This window comes from Oncorhynchus gorbuscha, linkage group LG22 (assembly GCF_021184085.1).
Source record: "Oncorhynchus gorbuscha isolate QuinsamMale2020 ecotype Even-year linkage group LG22, OgorEven_v1.0, whole genome shotgun sequence".
Classification (NCBI taxonomy): domain Eukaryota; kingdom Metazoa; phylum Chordata; class Actinopteri; order Salmoniformes; family Salmonidae; genus Oncorhynchus; species Oncorhynchus gorbuscha.
Genome location: NC_060194.1, coordinates 42,892,724 through 42,916,324, shown reverse-complemented (window position 1 = coordinate 42,916,324; position 23,601 = coordinate 42,892,724). Strand labels below are relative to the sequence as shown.

The following is a 23,601-nucleotide window of genomic DNA, read 5'->3' as shown; positions in this document are numbered from 1 at the left end:
GTAGAATGGAGTAGAATAGAATAGGGTAGATATATATATATATATAAGTAGGGTAGATATATATAGAGTAGGGTAGAATAGAGTAGGGTAGATATATAGAGTAGGGTAGAATAGAGTAGAATAGAGTAGATATATATAGAGTAGGGTAGAATAGAGTAGGGTATATATATATAGAGTAGGGTAGAATAGAGTAGAATAGAGTAGGGTAGATATATATAGAGTAGGGTAGAATAGAGTAGGGTAGATATATATAGAGTAGGGTAGAATAGAGTAGAATAGAGTAGGGTAGATATATATAGAGTAGGGTAGAATAGAGTAGAATAGAGTAGGGTAGATATATATAGAGTAGGGTAGAATAGAGTAGGGTAGATATATATAGAGTAGGGTAGATATATATAGAGTAGGGTAGATATATATAGAGTAGGGTAGAATAGAGTAGGGTAGATATATATAGAGTAGAGTAGAATAGAGTAGGGTAGATATATATAGAGTAGGGTAGAATAGAGTACAATAGAGTAGGGTAGATATATATAGAGTAGGGTAGAATAGAGTAGGGTAGATATATATAGAGTAGGGTAGGGTAGATATATATAGGGTAGAATAGAGTAGGGTAGATATATATAGAGTAGGGTAGAATAGAGTAGAATAGAGTAGGGTAGATATATATAGAGTAGGGTAGGGTAGATATATATAGAGTAGAGTAGAGTAGGGTAGATATATATAGAGTAGAGTAGAGTAGGGTAGATATATATATATATATATACATAAGGATACATGTGTGATAAATAACAATTCAGTAAGATATATTTTAATTAAAGAAACGTCACATGTCTAAATACGCAATGAAAGGAACAAAGAAATCACACTATCATGAAATTAATTCACCATCACGTTTTCCGAGCTGACTGTGATGAAGGAGAACTTCTTGATTGGAATGTTAAAACATATATATTATTATAGAAACATATACTGTTTTTACACTATTATGTTGGACCCGGACTATGCTGTGTTGGCTCTCACAATCACAAACACTTCCACAGATTCTTTGGCTGAAATCCTGACTTGAAATTTGAGAACGTAACTCGAATCCTTGATGCAGATCATGACCCCGGGTACATAGAGGGTCACCGTATGGGGAATTGGGTGTCATTTGAGACATGCCCATACATACACTTAACCAGAGGGTTACACTCTTCTACTAACCAGCTACTACAATCATATCTACAGTATTTGACCTCAATGCTCTGGCGATGGGGGTGACGATGACGATGACGTGTCTGTGGCAGCGTCGTTCAAACCTTGTCTGAAGAAGCTGCCCTGCATCTTCAGTCTGTGGATTCTGAAAACAGACACAAACACATAGGGTTGGCAAAGGAAGTATGTCATTGGTTGGGCTGTGACTGGTCGTGTCATATCTCTTTTCCTGGTCCCGTTAGTCACATGATCAGGAAGAACTCCCTAACTATACTGAAACCAACCAATGGAAATAAGATACTTCTTTATGTTATCCTATAATATTTAATGTTATACTTGATTATTTTTTTATGAGTGAATTGTCATTGCACTGGTTTGTACACTGGTTTGTGGCTGGATATTTTTTTTCTTGTGTAATACATTAAATCAACCAAGTCAGTGTCACCGAGACTCTCACCTCTCATGCCTCCTGCTGTTCTGATCCTCTTTAGACTTGGTGAAGGTCACAGGGTCACCTCCTTGGACCAGGTGAGCAAACTTCCCGTCACTTTCTGCTCTGAAAATCACCCTGCAGGAGAAGAAAGTCACCATCACCATCACACACACACTTAAAATCACTCAGCATGGATTGTTGACTAGAGTAGAGTTCAGTATAGCAGAGTACAGTAGGGTAGGGTAGAGTAGGGTAGGGTAGGAGTAGGGTAGAGTAGAGTAGAGTAGAGTAGAGTAGAGAGTAGAGTAGAGTAGAGTAGAGTAGAGTAGAGTAGAGTAGAACATAATAGAATAGAGTAGGGTAGAATAGAGTAGGTTAGGTTAGAATAGAATAGAGTAGGGGAGAGTAGAGTAGGATAGAACAGAGTAGGGTACAGTAGAGTAGAGTAGAGTAGAGTAGAGTAGAGTAGAGTAGAGTAGAGTAGAGTAGGGTAGGGTAGAGTAGAGTAGAGAGTAGAGTAGAGTAGAGTAGAGTAGAATAGGGTAAGTAGGGTACAGTAGAGTAGAGTAGGGTAGAATAGAGTAGAGTAAGGTAGAGTAGAGTAGAGTAGAGTAGAGTAGAGTAGAGTAGAGTAGAGTAGAGTAGAGTAGAGTAGAGTAGAGTAGAGTAGAGTAGGGTAGAGTAGGGTAGGATAGAGTAGAGTAGAGTAGGATAGAATAGAGTAGGCTAGAATAGAGTAGGTTAGGTTAGAATAAAATAGAGTAGGGTAGGGGAGAGTAGGGGAGAGTAGAAGAGTAGAGTAGAGTAGAGTAGAGTAGAGTAGAGTAGAGTAGAGTAGAGTAGAGTAGAGTAGTGGGGTAGAGTAGAGTAGAATAGGGTAGAGTAGAGTAGAGTAGAGTAGAGTAGAGTAGAGTACAGTACAGTACAGTACAGTACAGTACAGTACAGTACAGTACAGTACAGTACAGTAGAGTAGAGCCCACTCTACTGTACTGTGTTGTACTGTACTCTACTGTACTCTATTGTACTCTACTAGAGTTAAGTCAATCAAGTAGTTCCCTAAGGTAAATTCATATACAAGAGATAAATATGGTAAACTGCAGTAGATAGATAAAAGTAGATGCTGACTTGGACTGGGTCTCTCCCGTTTTGACTCTAATCCTGCGGACCATGAACTCGTTTGAGTTGAAGAAAGAGAAGTAGGAGTCACTGTCCCACTGCAGAGTGACTCTCAGCAGCTCTCCCAGGTCTACGTCAGTGGTCAGTAGGAAGGACACGGTGGTGTTGGTGGTCACGTTGGACCTGTGTTGGGGTGGGTTAGCATAGTTAGGTAAACGCACATGAAATAAAACAACCAGAACTTTTCAAACGGGGTGCTGGGACAGAAATTATTATTTGTTTTGCTCTATCGTAAATCAGCAGTGCAACTTCACTGTACCATTTCAATAGACAATGTAAAGTAACAATGAAATAACCTAATGTAAATCGACTGTAAACTAAACAGAAAATTAACAAAAAAATACAGAACCAAGTACTAAATTGTAAGAAGTTGAATGTGTAGCAGAGCTGCTTACAGAAGGAGTTGGACGTCCTCCTTCTCTCCGTGGGTTCCATAAAGAGACACTATGAAGGGCTGCTCGTTCAGACTCAGGTTCTGCTGCTTGAAGACATGGAACTTCATCTGATAGTGGAAGACTGAGGGTGGAGAACAGGACAGATTGTTTACGCAGCATAAACAAGAAGAAGAAGGAGAAGAAGGAGAAGAAGAAGAAGAAGAAGAAGAAGAAGAAGAAGAAGAAGAAGAAGAAGGAGGAGAAGAAGAAGAAGAAGAAGAAGAAGAAGAAGAAGAAGAAGAAGAAGAAGAAGAAGAAGAAGAAGAAGAAGAAGAAGAAGAAGAAGAAGAAGAAGAAGAAGAAGAAGAAGAAGAAGAAGAAGAAGAAGGAGGAGGAAAAGAAGAAGAAGAAGAAGAAGAAGAAGGAGGAGGAAAAGAAGAAGAAGAAGAAGAAGAAGAAGAAGAAGAAGAAGAAGAAGAAGAAGAAGAAGAAGAAGGAAAAGAAGAAGAAGGAAAAGAAGAAGAAGGAGAAGAAGGAGAAGGAGGAGAAGAAGAAGGAGAAGAAGAAGAAGAAGAAGAAGGAGGAGAAGACGGAGAAGGAGAAGAAGAAGAAGAAAAAGAAGAAGGAGAAGGAGAAGAAGGAGAAGGAGGAGAAGAAGAAGAAGGAGAAGAAGAAGGAGGAGGAAAAGAAGAAGAAGGAGAAGAAGAAGAGGAGAAGAAGGAGGAGGAGGAGAAGGAGGAGAAGAAGGAGGAGAAGAAGAAGAAGGAAAGAAGAAGAAGAAGAAGAAGAAGAAGAAGAAGAAGAAGAAGAAGAAGAAGAAGAAGAAGAAGAAGAAGAAGAAGAAGAAGGAGAAGAAGAAGAAGGAGGAGGAGAAGAAGAAGAAGGAGAAGAAGAAGAAGGAGGAGAAGAAGGGGGAGGAGAAGAAGAAGGAGAAGAAGGGGGAGGAGAAGGAGAAGAAGGAGAAGAAAAAGAAGAAGGAGAAGAAGAAGGAAGAAGAAGAAGAAGAAGAAGAAGAAGAAGGAGAAGAAGAAGAAGAAGGAGAAGAAGAAGAAGAAGGAGAAGTTGGAGGAGAACCTAGATACTACAATATACTGAGCTTTCTCAGTTTGATCTGCATTGTTTAGGAACACACCGCCCAGCTATCAATCAGATGTTTAACAGATTCACCAACCCACCTTTGAAGGGCATACTAGCGCCGGTCTTCAGGTACATCTTGGCGCTCCTGGTGGTGCGTATCTTGTTGACCCCGAAGCCCATGTTGTTGCAGCGGTTCTTACGGCAACTGAGACACAGGCCCCTGTCGAAAGCGTCTTTGGAGTTGCAGCGGTAGGCCATGCTTTGCTGCTGTTTGTTCACCAGCGAGTCGATGAACAGGTGCACAGAGCGCTCATGGGCGCACTTCACGATCTGATCCATGTCTGGTTCAATAAAAGAAATAAATAAATGCAGGGTATGGCACAGGAGAGGATTAGTTATGAGCGATGTGTGTCGGACATTATGTTCACCTTCAGAACACCAATGCAGAGCGAGTGTCCTCTTACTACTAATCGCCACACTGTACTGTTGTGTTGAACTACAAACTAAAAAACATCAGCGTTACCCAATCCATTCCTCTGGGACTCCCTGCTGTTTTGAACATTCTGTTCTGTTCCAGCATTAGTATGTTTTATTCAACACATAAAGTCTTGATGATGAGTTGGATAGAATCGGAAATGGCAATGTGCAACAGGCATGTCTGAAGGTCAATGAAAAACAGATTTGGAAACAATGATGTTCTCTTTGGTGTGTTTTTTTTGTCCTTCACTTGTGTAATTACAAACAAAAATCACTACAGTGTGAATCCAGGGTTGTTCGAGGACGAGGCTAAGTCTGGTAAGTCTACTTTGATACTAGGTAGAGAAATTCAATAATTATATATGGAATTCTATGACTGTATATATAATTCGATTAAACTACAGTGTGAGGGTTTGTGGGAGTTGGAGTTGAGCCTGGGTCTACTTACTGTAGATGCCTAGTTCTATAGAGCCCCACAGTGGAGGTGTCATAATACCCATAAAACCTAGCGGTCAAACAGGGAAATGTTGTTTTTCCTCCATTTATTTTTCCCATAGGGGATTTTAGAAACACTTCAAATAAGGGCTGTGTTTCATGTAGGTTTACCCTGGCATGATGTTTTGATAACCATATAAATCTCTCTCAGACAAGGTGACTTTTATCAATGTATTCGGCTCTATTTACTCTCAGATTCGAAATGACTAATTATCATCAAAGTAGACATCATGCCAGACTACAAATCCCTGCCAGTTGCTGCAAATCATCTCAAGCTGACACCTTCATCTCGAGCGGACACCTTCATCTCTAGCTGACACCTTCATCTCTAGCTGACACCTTCATCTCGAGCTGACACCTTCATCTCTAGCTGACACCTTCATCTCGAGCTGACACCTTCATCTCTAGCTGACACCTTCATCTCTAGCTGACACCTTCATCTCTAGCCGACACCATCATCTCTAGCTGACACCTTCATCTCGAGCTGACACCATCTCTAGCTGACATCTTCATCTCTAGCTGTTACCTTCATCTCGAGCTGACACCTTCATCTCATGCTGACACCTTCATCTCGAGCTGACACCATCTCTAGCTGACATCTTCATCTCTAGCTGTTACCTTCATCTCGAGCTGACACCTTCATCTCATGCTGACACCTTCATCTCTAGCTGATACCTTCATCTCTAACTGACACCTTTTGCTAACAGGTATTGTGTCAATTTAAAACTTGCCAAGACAATTCACAGAATTGTAAATGTAAAGAAATGTAGCCAATTTATTCATTACAAAATTTTGGTAATCCGCAGGTTCTTACCTTTGCCTCGATTCGGTAGTCTCATCCTGGTCATCATGGCATTTGTAGTTCTCTATGATAGCCACATTAGCAGCTAATTAGCATTTAATTTTGGAGGTAAATACAGGCAAATTGTAAAAGTCACCTTGTCCTAGAGACTTATACGGTTATCAAAATGGGAAGAATCCCCTATGTGAAGAATCCCCTACGGGAAGAATCCCCTACGGAAGAATCCCCTACGGGAAGAATCCCCTACGGAAGAATCCCCTACAGGAAGAATCCCCTATGGGAAGAAGAAGAATCCCCTATGGGAAGAAGAAGAATCCCCTATGGGAAGAATCCCCTATGGGAAGAAGAAGAATCCCCTATGGGAAGAATCCCCCATGGGAAAAATAACCTATGGGGAAAATAACCTATGGGAAAAATCCCCTATGGGAAGAATCCCCTACGTGAAGAATCCCCAATGAGAAGAATCCCCAATGGGAAGAATCCCCAATGGGAAGAATCCCCTATGGGAAGAAGAAGAATCCCCTATGGGAAGAATCCCCTATGGGAAGAATCCCCCATGGGAAGAATCCCCCATGGGAAAAATAACCTATGGGGAAAATAACCTATGGGAAAAATCCCCTATGGGAAGAATCCCCTATGGGAAGAAGAAGAATCCCCTATGGGAAGAATCCCCTATGGGAAGAATCCCCCATGGGAAAAATAACCTATGGGGAAAATAACCTATGGGAAAAATCCCCTATGGGAAGAATCCCCTACAGGAAGAATCCCCAATGGGAAGAATCCCCTATGGGAAGAAGAAGAATCTCCTACAGGAAGAATCCCCTACAGGAAGAATCCCCAATGGGAAGAATCCCCAATGGGAAGAATCCCCTACGGGAAGAATCCCCTACGGGAAGAATCCCCAATGGGAAGAATCCCCAATGGGAAGAATCCCCAATGGGAAGAATCCCCTATGGGAAGAATCCCCTATGGGAAGAAGAAGAATCCCCTATGGGAAGAATCCCCTATGGGAAGAATCCCCTGTGGGAAAAATCCCCTATGGGAAGAAGAAGAATACCCTATGGGAAGAATCCCCTATGGGAAGAATCCCCTATGGGAAGAATCCCCTATGGGAAGAAGAAGAATCCCCTATGGGAAGAAGAAGAATCCCCTATGGGAAGAATCCCCTGTGGGAAAAATCCCCTATGGGAAGAAGAAGAATACCCTACGGGAAGAATCCCCTATGGGAAGAATCCCCTATGGGAAGAATCCCCTGTGGGAAGAATCCCCTATGGGGAGAATCCCCTATGGGAAGAATCCCCTATGGGAAGAATCCCCTATGGGAAGAATCCCGTACGGGAAGAAGAAGAATCCCCCATGGGAAGAATCCCCTATGGGAAGAAGAAGAATCCCCTATGGGAAGAAGAAGAATCCCCTATGGGAAGAATCCCCTATGGGAAGAAGAAGAATCCCCTATGGGAAGAAGAAGAATCCCCTATGGGAAGAATCCCTTATGGGAAGAATCCCCTATGGGAAGAAGAAGAATCCCCTATGGGAAGAAGAAGAATCCCCTATGGGAAGAAGAAGAATCCCCTATGGGAAGAAGAAGAATCCCCTGTGGGAAGAAGAATCCCTTTGGGAAGGATCCCCTGTGGGAAGAATCCCCTATGGGAAGAATCCCCTGTGGGAAGAATCCCCTATGGGAAGAATCCCCTACGGGAAGAATCCCCTGTGGGAAGAAGAAGAATCCCCTATGGGAAGAAGAAGAATTCCCTATGGGAAGAAGAATCCCTTTGGGAAGAATCCCCTATGGGAAGAAGAAGAATCCCCTATGGGAAGAAGAAGAATCCCCTGTGGGAAGAATCCCCAATGGGAAGAAGAAGAATCCCCTATGGGAAGAATCCCCTATGGGAAGAAGAAGAATCCCCTATGGGAAGAATCCCCTATGGGAAGAATCCCCTGTGGGAAGAATCCCCTACGGGAAGAATCCCCTATGGGAAGAATCCTCTACGGGAAGAAGAAGAATCCCCTATGGGAAGAAGAAGAATCCCCTATGGGAAGAATCCCCTATGGGAAGAAGAAGAATCCCCTATGGGAAGAATCCCCTATGGGAAGAATCCCCTATGGGAAGAATCCCCTGTGGGAAGAATCCCCTATGGGAAGAATCCCCTATGGGAAGAATCCCCTGTGGGAAGAATCCCCTGTGGGAAGAATCCCCTGTGGGAAGAATCCCCTATGGGAAGAATCCCCTGTGGGAAGAATCCCCTGTGGGAAGAATCCCCTATGGGAAGAATCCCCTATGGGAAGAATCCCCTGTGGGAAGAATCCCCTGTGGGAAGAATCCCCTGTGGGAAGAATCCCCTATGGGAAGAATGAATGGTGAAGAAATGATGGAAACCATTTCCTTGTTTGACCGCTATTTGCTGCCCTACATGGAACACTGGTCATTTTAATCATGTTTACATACTGCTTTACTCATTTCATATACATGTATATACTGTATTCTACTGTATTTTAGTCAATGCCACTACGACATCGCTCGTCCTAATATTTATATATTTCTTAATTCCATTATTTTACTTTGTGTGTATTGTTGTGTATTGTTAGATACTACTGTACTGTTGGAGCTACACCCGCAATAACATCTGATAAATATGTGTATGAGGCCAAAAAAAATTGTTGATTTAATTTGATATTTCATGGGTATTATGACTCATACTGTTGTACTCTATTGAACTACAGTGTGGGGGTTTGTGGGAGTTGGAGTGAAGCCTGTGTCTCATCACTGTAGATGCCTAGATCTATTAAACTACAGTGTGAGGGTTTGTGGGAGTTGGAGTGAAGCCTGGGTCTACTCACTGTGAAGGCCAAAGCTTCTCATCATGTCTACGGTGTGCCGGAAGGAGCAGCCTGGCTGCTCGGTTCCTCCGTTGGGGTAGATGTCCACGTGGCCCACTGGTCTCTGGATACCGATACTGAGATCTGGAGACCCCCTGGTGTTGGTGTGGAGGACGTCCACAAATGTTGCATCGTCAGGAGACAGGCGGTTTACGTGCTCAGCGTATTCGAAGCGAGGCCCAGCCGGATCCATGCCTGACAGAGAGAGCAGGACAGGGAGAGGGACATTAGAAGACTGGTATGTTACAGTAACTTCCAGTGGTAGAACTACTATATTCTGCTCTGTTGTTAATAGTTAGTTGCTACCGCATATATTCAGAACACTGTCAGTCTGTTGTTATGGTGTCAGTCTGTTGTTATGGTGTCAGTCTGTTGTTATGGTGTCAGTCTGTTGTTATGGTGTCAGTCTGTTGTTATGGTGTCAGTCTGTTGTTATGGTGTCTGCCTGCTGTTGTGGTGTCAGCCTGCTGTTGTGGTGTCAGCCTGCTGTTATGGTGTCAGCCTGCTGTTGTGGTGTCAGCCTGCTGTTATGGTGTCAGCCTGCTGTTGTGGTGTCAGCCTGCTGTTATGGTGTCAGCCTGCTGTTGTGGTGTCAGCCTGCTGTTATGGTGTCAGCCTGCTGTTGTGGTGTCAGCCTGCTGTTATGGTGTCAGCCTGCTGTTATGGTGTCAGCCTGCTGTTGTGGTGTCAGCCTGCTGTTGTGGTGTCAGCCTGCTGTTATGGTGTCAGCCTGCTGTTATGGTGTCAGCCTGCTGTTGTGGTGTCAGCCTGCTGTTGTGGTGTCAGCCTGCTGTTGTGGTGTCAGCCTGCTGTTATGGTGTCAGTTTGTTATAGTGTCAGCCTGCTTTTATGGTGTCAGCCTGCTGTTATGGTGTCAGCCTGTTATAGTGTCAGCCTTCTTTTATGGTGTCAGCCTGCTGTTATGGTGTCAGCCTGCTGTTATGGTGTCAGCCTGTTATAGTGTCAGCCTGCTTTTATGGTGTCAGCCTGCTGTTATGGTGTCAGCCTGCTGTTATGGTGTCAGCTTGTTATAGTGTCAGCCTGCTTTTATGGTGTCAGCCTGCTGTTATGGTATCAGCCTGTTATAGTGTCAGCCTGCTTTTATGGTGTCAGCCTGCTGTTATGGTGTCAGCCTGTTATAGTGTCAGCCTGCTTTTATGGTGTCAGCCTGCTGTTATGGTGTCAGCCTGTTATAGTGTCAGCCTGCTTTTATGATGTCAGCCTGCTGTTATGGTGTCAGCCTGCTGTTATGGTGTCAGCCTGTTGTTATGGTGTCAGCCTGCTGTTATGGTGTCAGTCTGCTGTTGTGGTGTCAGTCTGCTGTTGTGGTGTCAGCCTGCTGTTGTGGTGTCAGCCTGCTGTTATGGTGTCAGCCTGCTGTTATGGTGTCAGCCTGCTGTTGTGGTGTCAGCCTGCTGTTATGGTGTCAGCCTGCTGTTATGGTGTCAGCCTGCTGTTATGGTGTCAGCCTGCTGTTGTGGTGTCAGCCTGCTGTTATGGTGCCAGCCTGCTGTTATGGTGTCAGCCTGCTGTTATGGTGTCAGCCTGCTGTTGTGGTGTCAGCCTGCTGTTATGGTGTCAGCCTGCTGTTATGGTGTCAGCCTGCTGTTGTGGTGTCAGCCTGCTGTTGTGGTGTCAGCCTGCTGTTGTGGTGTCAGCCTGCTGTTATGGTGCCAGCCTGCTGTTATGGTGTCAGCCTGCCGTTATGGTGTCAGCCTGCCATGATGTATTAGAACACATGGTTCAAGGTACAAGCCTTCTGAAAGTTATACAGTCTTTTGAGTGTTAAAAATAGTCATTTTGAGTGTTATAAATAGGTATTTTGGGGTGTTATAAAAAGTCCTTTTGAGTGTTATAAATAGTCCTTTTGAGTGTTATAAATAGGCATTTTGGGGTGTTATAAATAGTCATTTTGTGTGTTTACTTAAGCAGTGATTGGCTGACCAAAGTGGGGTGACTGCAAATTGATAGCCAACAAACCATTATAACTGCTATAGGGATGCAACGTAAATACCAAAAAATTATTCAGGGCAAACTTGTATATCTTAGGTTTAGAACAGAGCCTAATGACACAGTAGTGATTAGGTTGATTGACAGATGGACAGACATTGTGCGAGGGCTGGGTCCTACCCAGAGCCATATACTTCTCTGTTATATATGTTTTCTGGTCCTATCCACCAGTGATATTACTCTATTATCTGGCTGTGGTCTGGTCCTACCCACCAGTGATATTACTCTGTTATCTGGCTGTTCTGGTCTGATATTACCTGTTATCTGGCTGTGGTCTGGTCCACCAGTGATATTACTCTGTTATCTGGCTGTTTTCTGGTCCTACCCACCAGTGATATTACTCTGTTATCTGGCTGTGGTCTGGTCCTATCCACCAGTGATATTACTTATCTGGCTGTGGTCTGGTCCTACCCACCAGTGATATTACTCTGTTATCTGGCTGTGGTCTGGTCCTACCCACCAGTGATATTACTCTGTTATCTGGCTGTGGTCTGGTCCTACCCACCAGTGATATTACTCTGTTATCTGGCTGTGGTCTGGTCCTACCCACCAGTGATATTACTCTGTTATCTGGCTGTGGTCTGGTCCTATCCACCAGTGATATTACTCTGTTATCTGGCTGTGGTCTGGTCCTACCCACCAGTGATATTACTCTGTTATCTGGCTGTGGTCTGGTCCTACCCACCAGTGATATTACTCTGTTATCTGGCTGTTTTCTGGTCCTACCCACCAGTGATATTACTCTGTTATCTGGCTGTGGTCTGGTCCTATCCACTAGTGATATTACTCTGTTATCTGGCTGTGGTCTGGTCCTATCCACCAGTGATATTACTCTGTTATCTGGCTGTGGTCTGGTCCTACCCACCAGTGATATTACTCTGTTATCTGGCTGTGGTCTGGTCCTACCCACCAGTGATATTACTCTGTTATCTGGCTGTGGTCTGGTCCTACCCACCAGTGATATTACTCTGTTATCTGGCTGTGGTCTGGTCCTATCCACCAGTGATATTACTCTGTTATCTGGCTGTGGTCTGGTCCTATCCACCAGTGATATTACTCTGTTATCTGGCTGTGGTCTGGTCCTATCCACCAGTGGGTCCCTGAGTTGCAGAGTTGAGGTGGATTGAGAGATGGTTATATGTCTCTATTGGTCCTACAGAAACCTGTTCCTACAGGCATCATACGAGGGATGAGAGCGTCTAGTCCTACCCACCAGTGATCCTGTTGACCTTGTTGTTGGTCAGGTTTCCAGCTACGCCAGCCACGTGTGCTCCCAGGCTGTAGCCCAGCAGGTGGAGGTGCTTCAGGTCATACTTCAGATCCACCTGAGGGGAGGTATCATTTACTTTAAACAGATGATTGGTGTATTTCAGATCCACATAAATAACTGCACATATAAGTAAAAGAACACATGGATTATGGTTCTGGAATTATCAGTGTGGTAGAACAGTCTACTATCACATCAAACTGCGTCGATCGCCATTGCTAATTCTCTCTCTCTCTCGCTGATCCTATTGAATTAATAGGGATTCTTATACGGATTTCTAAGATTAAGAGGTACTGTTATGGGAAGAAATTACGTCTACTTTCACACTTGTATAAATCCAATACATTATCCTTACAGTAGCATACCAAACCGGCATCATGATCAAACCCTCACCTCCAGCCAGTTGATGAGCCTGGCCACATCCTCTCCAACCAGCTTGGTGTTGGCAGCAGAGTTGGGGTAGTGGTGCTGGGCTCGATCCAGCCAGTCCACCACTATAACGTTGGCATTGGGCACACGCTCAAACAGGGCCGCTACCAGCTCGTGGATCCAGCTCGCAAACAGACCTGCCACCTGGAACACAAGGCAGGAAGATACAAGTGTATTAGGCATGACTTACAGGGTCGTTAGGGAAAACCTCAAAACCACACTATTCCCTATGTACTACACTTCTAACCAGACCCTATGTAGGGCACTACTAACCAGACCCTATGTAGGGCAGTACTAACCAGACCCTATTGAGGGCAGTACTAACCAGACCCTATGTAAGGTAGTACTAACCAGACCCTATGTAGGGCAGTACTAACCAGTACGACATGTGCATTATGTAACAGCATGTAACATTATGTAACAGCATGTAATAGCATGTAGCAGCATGTAACAGCATGTAACAGCATGTAGCAGCATGTAACAGCATGTAACAGCATGTAGCAGCATGTAACAGCATGTAACAGCATGTAACAGCATTTGGCAGCATGTAACAGAATGTAGCAGCATGTAACAGCATGTAACAGCATGTAACAGCATGTAACAACACGTAGCAGCATGTAACAGCATGTAACAGCATGTAACAACACGTAGCAGCATGTAACAGCATGTAACAGCATGTAACAGCATGTAGCAGCATGTAACAGCATGTAGCAGCATGTAGCAGCATGTAACAGCATGTAACAGCATGTAGCAGCATGTAACAGCATGTAACAGCATGTAACAGCATGTAACAGCATGTAACATGCAGCATGTAACAGCATGTAGCAGCATGTAACAGCACGTAGCAGCATTTAGCAGCATGTAACAGCATGTAACAGCATTTAGCAGCATGTAACAGCATGTAACAGCATGTAACAGCATGTAACAGCATGTAGCAGCATGTAACAGCATGTAACAGCATGTAGCAGCATGTAACAGCATGTAACAGCATGTAACAACATGTAACAGCATGTAACAGCATGTAACATGTAACAGCATGTAACAGCATGTAGCAGCATGTAACAGCATGTAGCAGGCAGCAGTGGGAGCAGTAAGAGAGACTATTGTGGCTTCACAAACAGATCTTAGACCAGGATACACTCCTGTTATCCAGCTGATCTGGGACCAGTCTACTCTCCTGTTATCCAGCTGATCTGGGACCAGTCTACACTCATGTTATCCAGCTGATCTGGGACCAGTCTACACTCCTGTTATCCAGCTGATCTGGGACCAGTCTACACTCCTGTTATCCAGCTGATCTGGGACCAGTTTGCATCCCTGTTATCCAGCTAATCTGGGACCAGTCTACATTCCTGTTATTCAGGTGACCTGAGACCAGGCTACATTCCTGTTATTCAGGTGACCTGAGACCAGGCTACATTCCTGTTATTCAGGTGACCTGAGACCAGGCTACATTCCTGTTATTCAGGTGATCTGAGACCAGGCTACATTCCTGTTATTCAGGTGACCTGAGACCAGGCTACACTCCTGTTATTCAGGTAGCTACTTACCGACCAGCCATGTATGATGGCGAACGTGGGTAAGTTGATGTTGAAGCCACACCGTGTGACTGTATTCTTATCGCCTGGCACCAGGTAACACAGATCCTCCTCTGGCTCCTCGACTGAACGCACAGAGAACCTGGTCTCTATATCAGTGTAGTCCAGTATCCACTTTGTACCGTTGCCTGGAGGGACAGAGGGAGAGATTCAAGACGTGATCCCCACTTTGTATCAAGTGATTCAAAAACATTTAGTACGTGGCAATTAATGACCTATTATGCTGGCAGATACAGGAACATTATAGGCTACAGATGTTTATAGACACCGGTGTTCGAAAGCACCGACGAATAATGCATATTCTCATGAGTTGAAAAGCACAAATGGCCCTTAGGGGCTGTAGAGGTTCAACCAGAGAGAGTAGTCATTCCTCTCTCAGATTGCAAAATTATAAAATCATCCCAAACCTCATCATTTACATAATATGCTACATATTTAAATATTAATACGCATACATAAAAATATGTTTATAAGGTACAGGGTTCATGTACATATGGATGTGTCATGATTTCGTGAAATCTCTTCTAGCCCATATGTTCAGGTGATCTGGGATCGGGGTACACTCCTCTTATCCCAATAAAACACCAACAGGTTAGGGGAGTTTTGTTCCTCCGAATAATGAACTGTCTGGATGTCAGAACTCAAAACAGGTTAATGGAAACTGCCTTCATGGAAATTGCCTCAGCTAAATGCCAACTTTCCAATTCCCGTGGCACAAATGTTCCAATTGTTAAAAAATTCACGGCACCTTTTATAAACAGCATGTAGCCTATTATAATTTGCTTTCAAAACATAAATGTATTACATTTTTTACATAACGTTTGTATTCACAATAATGCATTAATTAATTTGAGAGAGTAGAAGAATCGTCCAACTTACTGAGAACAGGAGTTTCAGTGTTGAAGAGAGACTCACATGATGACTTGATACAAATCCCAATTATGATCAACCAGGGGATTTCCTTTCCCATAGTACAGTTGATTCAATATACTTAAAGAACAACTTTCCAAATGAAAAAGTCAATCGTTTGTCCCTTTAATCCGCAGGAATGTATTTTACTGCTTGTAAAAGTCTATTTTTGTAAAGTTGTCCAACTACGTAAAATGATATTCACTTGAACTTGAAGGTTTCAAATGATTTATTTATACTGGCCCCGTAGACGCATGTAAATCCAACCCTATTTCTATTGGTCTAAAACATGGGCAAGGCGTGGACAACCTTCCCAAATGGGGACAATGTCAACAAATCACGTCTGCTTCAGGACTACTGTTCTTTCCCGAGTACTTACCCGGTATGGTACACTGACTGTGTATAAAAATACACACACACACACACACACACACACACACACACACACACACACACACACACACACACACACACACACACACACACACACACACACACACAAAAGTATGGGAACACTCCTTCAAATTAGCAGATTCGGCTATTTCAGGCACACCCATTGCTGATAAGTGTATAAAATAGAGCTCACAGACATGCAATCTCCATAGACAAACGTTGTCACTGAAGAGCTCAGTGGCTTTCAATGTGGCACCATCACAGGATAATTTGTCAATTTGTCACATTTCTGCTCTGCTAGAGCTGCACTGGTCAACTCTAAGTGCTGTTATTGCGAAGTGGAAACGTTTAGGAGAAACACCTGCTCAGCCGCAAAGTGGTTGGCCACACAAGTCCACAGAACGAGACCACCGAGTGCTGATGGGCATGGCGTGTAAAATCGCCTGTCCTCGGTTGCAACATTCATTTCCCGAGTTCCCAACTGCTTCTGAAAGCAAGGTCAGCTCAATAACTGTTTATCGGGAACTTAAGGAAATGGGTTTCCATGGCTGAACAGCCTGATCACCATGCGAAATACCAAGCATCGGCTGGAGTGGTGTAAAGCTCGCCACTATTGGACTGGAGCAGTGGAAATGCTTTCTATGGAGTGATGAATCACTCTTCACCATCTGGCAGTCCGACGGACGAATCTGGGTTTGGTGGATGCCAGGAGAACGCCACCTGCCCCAATCCATAATACCAACTGTAAAGTTTGGTGGATGGGGAATAATGGTCTGGGGCTGTTTTTCATGGTTCGGGCTAGTCCCCTTAGTTCCGGGGAAGGGAAATCATAATGCTACAGCATACAGTGACATTCTAGACGATTCTCTGCTTCCAACATTATGGCAACAGTTTGGGGAATGCCCTTTCCTGTTTCAGCATGACAATGGCACCATGCACAAAGCGTGGTCCTTACAGAAATGGTTTGTCGAGATGGTGTGGAAGAACTTGACTGGCCTACACAGAGCCCTGACCTCAACTCCGTTGAACACCTTTGGGATGAATTGGAACGCCGACTGCGAGCTAAGCCTAATCGGCCAACATCAGTGCCCGACCTCACTAATGCTCTTGTGGCTGAATGCCCACAGCAATGTTCCAACGTCTAGTGGAAAGCCTTCCCAGAAGAGTGGAGGCTGTTATAGCAGCAATGTTCCAACGTCTAGTGGAAAGCCTTCCCAGAAGAGTGGCAGCTGTTATAGCAGCAAAGGGAGACCAACTCCATATTAATGCCCATGATTTCAGAATGAGATGTTGGACGAGCACGTGTCCGCATACTTTTGATCATGTCGTGTACATCACCTTTAGTTTATTATATAGACCACTTACTGTTGTTGTAAATATTAGTAATGGCTAATATTGTATTCATTGTAGAATTACTCACTTTAGCAGACAGCAACATCTTGTAATAATATGTCAAAAATAACATATAATCATTATTAATATAATTAATCATTCCATTTTAGCCTATCCACCCTTTTCTAGTTCAACCCCCACGCCCCCATCTCAGACAATCTGCTAAACTGCCCTTTTTCAGTTCAACCCCCACGCCCCCATCTCAGACAATCTGCTAAACTGCCCTTTTCTAGTTCAACCCCCACGCCCCCATCTCAGACAATCTGCTAAACTGCCCTTTTCTAGTTCAACCCCCACGCCCCCATCTCAGACAATCTGCTAAACTGCCCTTTTCTAGTTCAACCCCCACGCCCCCATCTCAGACAATCTGTTAAACTGCCCCTATTTAGTTCAACCACCACGCCCCCATCTCAGACAATCTGTTAAACTGCCCTTTTCTAGTTCAAACCCCATGCCCCCATCTCAGACAATCTGTTAAACTGCCCTTTTCTAGTTCAACCCCCACGCCCCCATCTCAGACAATCTGTTAAACTGCCCCTATTTAGTTCAACCACCACGCCCCCATCTCAGACAATCTGTTAAACTGCCCTTTTCTAGTTCAAACCCCATGCCCCCATCTCAGACAATCTGCTAAACTGCCCCTATTTAGTTCAACCCCCACGCCCCCATCTCAGACAATCTGATAGGCTGCCCCTATTTAGTTCAACCCCCACGCCCCCATCTCAGACAATCTGTTAAACTGCCCCTATTTAGTTCAACCCCCACGCCCCCATCTCAGACAATCTGATAGGCTGCCCCTATTTAGTTCAACCCCCACGCCCCCATCTCAGACAATCTGATAGGCTGCCAATGCCTGTTCTCTTGTCAAGAACACACCATCCACAGTTAGCGTGCTTCTGCTGTCATTGACGTTTGCCATATTTATTTTTCCATTTAGCCTACCACATGCTGTACGGTTTGTCACGGATGTTGCTCGTGTACCATGTCTCAATAAGTGTACAACATCGTTAATCACAGGCACCAATGAAACATGGAATATACCTGTTTCACTAAGGCAGGCATAGGACTGTAATAAATGATTACATCATTTACCAATATCAATTCATATCGATTCATATAATCCCAAGGGCTGTAAAACAATGTAAAAAAAAGAAGCTTAGCAGTAGCAAACATCTGTCTAAAAATAACCATTTTGAAATATGTTCAAATCTTGTTTCATCATTCCTGACAATTTCTCCATTCTCATATGCAACCATCGCACTTGCAAGACTCGTGAAATACCAGACAGAAATGTGTGCTGGCTTGGCGTCTCACAATAATATCCCCATGCTATAGAAATCTGATTGCATAGAACAGAAAAGATTAGAATAACTTTATTTCTCTCAGAGGGAACTTCCGTCTGTGACAATTGGGATATACAATTGGGATATACAATTGGGATATACATGTATACAGGACCGTCTTCAGTTGATCCTGATTGGATTTGACAGGTGGTGAAGACTCAGTAATGATAATAAAGAGGAGGGTTTTTTTTTTTTTTTTTTAAAGCTCTTAGATCAGGAACTATTCAATCAGATTTGTCCAATTACCTCCAACGTGACCCGGTGGAACATTCCTTGAAATCAAATCCAAAGGGGCTTCAGGTGGGAAATCACTTATAGTATTATCTATGAAACTCGTTCATCTTTGGTGTTTTCCATTGTTCTTACGAGAGGAGTCACAGTGTAACATCTGAATCAGACAGCTACAGTACGTCACAAATGTTGTTTCACCATGTTGTTAAAGAGTTCACCTTAGAACAGTCTCGTAGACAGACAGGTGTTTTTTCACCATGTTGTTAAAGAGTTCACCTTAGAACAGTCTCGTAGACAGACAGGTGTTTTTTCACCATGTTGTTAAAGAGTTCACCTTAGAACAGTCTCACGTAGGTGTTTTTTCACCATGTTGTTAAAGAGTTCACCTTAGAACAGTCTCATAGACAGACAGGTGTTTTTTCACCATGTTGTTAAAGAGTTCACCTTAGAACAGTCTCATAGACAGACAGGTGTTTTTTCACCATGTTGTTAAAGAGTTCACCTTAGAACAGTCTCATAGACAGACAGGTGTTTTTTCACCATGTTGTTAAAGAGTTCACCTTAGAACAGTCTCAGGTTGGTGTTTTTTCACCATGTTGTTAAAGAGTTCACCTTAGAACAGTCTCAGGTTGGTGTTTTTTCACCATGTTGTTAAAGAGTTCACCTTAGAACAGTCTCGTAGACAGACAGATGTTTTTTCACCATGCTGTTAAAGAGTTCACCTTAGAACAGTCTCAGGTAGGTGTTTTTTCACCATGCTGTTAAAGAGTTCACCTTAGAACAGTCTCGTAGACAGACAGAAGTTTTCACCATGTTGTTAAAGAGTTCACCTTAGAACAGTCTCAGGTAGGTGTTTTTTCACCATGTTGTTAAAGAGTTCACCTTAGAACAGTCTCAGGTAGGTGTTTTTTCACCATGTTGTTAAAGAGTTCACCTTAGAACAGTCTCGTGTTTTTTCACCATGTTGTTAAAGAGTTCACCTTAGAACAGTCTCGGGTTGGTGTTTTTTCACCATGTTGTTAAAGAGTTCACCTTAGAACAGTCTCAGGTTGGTGTTTTTTCACCATGTTGTTAAAGAGTTCACCTTAGAACAGTCTCGTAGACAGACAGATGTTTTTTCACCATGCTGTTAAAGAGTTCACCTTAGAACAGTCTCGTAGACAGACAGGTGTTTTTTCACCATGCTGTTAAAGAGTTCACCTTAGAACAGTCTCAGGTAGGTGTTTTTTCACCATGCTGTTAAAGAGTTCACCTTAGAACAGTCTCGTAGACAGACAGGTGTTTTTTCACCATGCTGTTAAAGAGTTCACCTTAGAACAGTCTCAGGTAGGTGTTTTTTCACCATGCTGTTAAAGAGTTCACCTTAGAACAGTCTCATAGACAGACAGGTGTTTTTTCACCATGTTGTTAAAGAGTTCACCTTAGAACAGTCTCGTAGACAGGTAGGTGTTTTTTGCACATTCATGTGACATAATGTAGCAACATTTTATCCTATATTCTAAGCATTATCCAGAAATGAGAATTAGACCCAAAATGAAAGCAATTGCCTGAGGACAGTGCCTGAGAATGGTGACGGAGGACGGTGACGGAGGACGGTGCCTGAGGACGGTGCCTGAGAACGGTGCCTGAGGACGGTGATGGAGGACGGTGCCTGAGGACGGTGCCTGAGGACGGTGATGGAGGACGGTGCCTGAGGAAGGTAATGGAGGACGGTGACGGAGGACGGTGCCTGAGGACGGTGCCTGAGGACGGTGATGGAGGACGGTGCCTGAGGACGGTGCCTGAGGACGGTGCCTGAGGACGGTAATGGAGGACGGTGACGGAGGACGGTGACTGAGGACGGTGACTGAGGACGGTGCCTGAGGACGGTGATGGAGGACGGTGATGGAGGACGGTGATGGAGGACGGTGACGGAGGACGGTGCCTGAGGACGGTGACGGAGGACGGTGCCTGAGGACGGTGATGGAGGACGGTGCCTGAGGACTGTGATGGAGGACGGTGCCTGAGGACGGTGCCTGAGGACGGTGACGGAGGACGGTGCCTGAGGACGGTGACGGAGGACGGTGCCTGAGGACGGTGCCTGAGGACGGTGCCTGAGGACGGTGATGGAGGACGGTGCTTGAGGACGGTGCTTGAGGACGGTGCCTGAGAACGGTGTCTGAGGGCGGTGCCTGAGGACGGTGACGGAGGACGGTGCCTGAGGACGGTGACGGAGGACGGTGCCTGAGGACGGTGCCTGAGGACGGTGCTTGAGGACTGTGATGGAGGACGGTGCCTGAGGACGGTGCCTGAGGACGGTGACGGAGGACGGTGACGGAGGACGGTGCCTGAGGACGGTGCCTAAGGACGGTGCCTGAGGACGGTGATGGAGGACGGTGCTAGAGGACGGTGCCTGAGAACGGTGTCTGAGGACGGTGCCTGAGGACGGTAATGGAGGACGGTGACGGAGGACGGTGACTGAGGACGGTGACGGAGGACGGTGCCTGAGGACGGTGCCTAAGGACAGTGCCTGAGGACGGTGATGGAGGACGGTGCCTGAGGACGGTGCCTGAGGACGGTGCCTGAGGACGGTGCCTGAGGACGGTAATGGAGGACGGTGACGGAGGACGGTGACGGAGGACGGTGCCTGAGGACGGTGACTGAGGACGGTGATGGAGGACGGTGCCTGAGGACTGTGATGGAGGACGGTGCCTGAGGACTGTGATGGAGGACGGTGCCTGAGGACGGTGCCTGAGGACGGTGACGGAGGACGGTGCCGGAGGACGGTGCCGGAGGACGGTGCCTGAGGACGGTGCCTGAGGACGGTGCTTGAGAACGGTGCTTGAGAACGGTGCCTGAGAACGGTGCCTGAGGACGGTAATGGAGGACGGTAATGGAGGACGGTAATGGAGGACGGTGACTGACGACGGTGACGGAGGACGGTGCCTGAGGACGGTGATGGAGGACGGTGATGGAGGACGGTGATGGAGGACGGTGCCTGAGGACGGTGCCTGAGGACGGTGCCTGAGGACGGTGCCTGAGGACGGTGATGGAGGACGGTGCCTGAGGACTGTGATGGAGGACGGTGCCTGAGGACGGTTCCCGGAAGATAGGGCCTTTTTTTGACACCTCCTGGTATACAGGTCTTGGATGGCACTGGCCTGTACGCACCACCCTCGGTAGCTCCTTGCGGTTGGATGTCAAGCAGTTGCCATACCAGGCGGTGATGCAGCCAGTCAAGATGCTCTCAATGGTGCAGCTGTATACATTCTTGAGGATCTGAGGGCCCATGCCCTCTGCCTCCTAAGGGAGAATAGGTGTCGTCATGCCCTCTTCATGACTGTGTTGGTGTGTGTGGACCATGATACTTCCTTAGTGATATGGACACTGATGAACTTGAAGCTGTCGACCTGCACCACTACAGCCCCATTGATGTGTATGGGTGCATGCTCAGCCCTCATTTCCTCCTTTGTCTTGATCACGCCGAGGGAGAGGTTGTTGTCCCGGCACCACACAGCCAGGTCTCTGACCTCCTCCCTGTAGGCTGTCTCATCATCGTCGGTGATCAGGCCTACCACCATCATTTCGTCAGCAAACTTAATGATGGTGTTGGAGTCCTGCGCTGGCCACGCAGTTGTGGGCAAAGTACAGGATGGGGACTAAGCACGGAGCGATGGTCATTTAGTCAGGTTATATTGGAGTTCTTGGGCACAGGGACTATAGTGGTTTGCTTGAAACATGTAGGTATTACAGACTGCTAGCCTCAAAGCGAGCATAGAAGATATTTAGCTCGTCTGGTAGGTTTGCCTCACTGGACAGCTCACTCCTGGGTTTCCCCTTGTAATTTGTTATACACTATATTTACAAACGTATGTGGACACCCCTTCAAATGAGTGGATTCAGCTATTTTAGCCACACCCGTTGCTGACAGGTGTATAAAATCGAGCACCCCGCCATGCAATCTCCATAGACAAACATTGGTAGTAGAATGGCTGAATGGAAGCAAGATCCCACAGTAATGTTCCAACATCTAGTGGAAAGTCTTTCCAGAAGAGTGGAGGCTGTTATAGAAGCAGTGCTTTGTATGTGTCTCTATGTGCGTCTCTATGTGCCAGAATAACAATGTAACCAAGACTAAGGAGATGATTATGGACTACAGGAAAAGGAAACTAAAAAGATTTGGCATGGGTCCTGAGATCCTCAAAAGGTTCCTACAGCTGCAATATCGAGAGAATCCTGACCGGTTGCATCACTGCCTTGTATGACAATTGCTCGGCCTCCGACCGCAAGGCACTTCAGTGGGTAGTGCGTACAGCCCAGTACAACACTGGGGCAAAGCTGCCTGCCATCTAGGACCTCTACACCAGGCGGTGTCAGAGGAAGGCCCTAAAAATTGTCAAACACCCCAGTCATAGACTGTTCTCTCTACTACCGCATGGCAATCGGTACCGGAGTGCCAAGTCTAGGACATAAAGGCTTCTCAACAGTTTTTACCCCAAAGCCATAAGACTCCTGAACAGGTAACCAAATGGTTACCCGGACTATTTGCATTGTGTGCCCCCCCCCAACCCCTCTTTTACGCTGCTGCTACTCTCCGTTTATCTTATATGCATAGTCACTTACTTAACTATACATTCATGTACATTGTGGCAAACCTCTTCAAGGTTAGGAGCGTTTGTCACAAACTAAGTGGTAAACTGTCACCAAATCACCCAAGAATGAGAGTTATTTCGAACAGGACAGTACCTGTGTGTTTGTTTCTCCGTCCTGGTCCACCCAGGCCGTAGGCGAGGTCAAGGATAGCAGGGTTCGGTACACGAATCGGGTTCTCGGTAGGTCCAGGTCTAAACGCCAACAGGTAAGTCCAAAACAATTCAGCTCATACACGGTAAATCCAGCCAATCTCTATAGTCTCTTTCTCTATTGTTCATAGATCCTTCCAGCACCCGCTCTTCCTCTTCCTGGTTTTTCTTGACCCTTTATCTGTGAGTCGGCTCCACCTTCTGAGGGTTCCCCTTGCTTCTGGGACTTGTAGTTTTGGCAGTCGGCCATTTTGTGATCTGTAGTTCTGACAGGGGTGGCCATTTTAGTGATCGGGCAGAGCCCGTTTATTAGTTCTGCTCTCACATATCTGCCACTTAT

General features: G+C 45.3%; 1 protein-coding gene across 1 annotated transcript; it reads right to left on the bottom strand.

The window, feature by feature from the left end:
• Window positions 1–741: 741 nt before the first annotated feature.
• Window positions 742–15,345, bottom strand: LOC124009783 (lipoprotein lipase-like). The gene is made up of 10 exons (XM_046321941.1): window positions 15,092–15,345; window positions 14,165–14,340; window positions 12,579–12,758; window positions 12,132–12,243; window positions 8,870–9,103; window positions 4,356–4,598; window positions 3,202–3,322; window positions 2,756–2,929; window positions 1,652–1,762; window positions 742–1,339 (listed from the first exon to the last, which is right to left on the bottom strand). Exons 1-10 carry the CDS (start codon window positions 15,180–15,182, stop codon window positions 1,237–1,239), a joined length of 1,545 nt encoding a protein of 514 aa, XP_046177897.1. The 5' UTR covers window positions 15,183–15,345; the 3' UTR covers window positions 742–1,236.
• Between the last annotated feature and the right edge of the window lie 8,256 nt (window positions 15,346–23,601).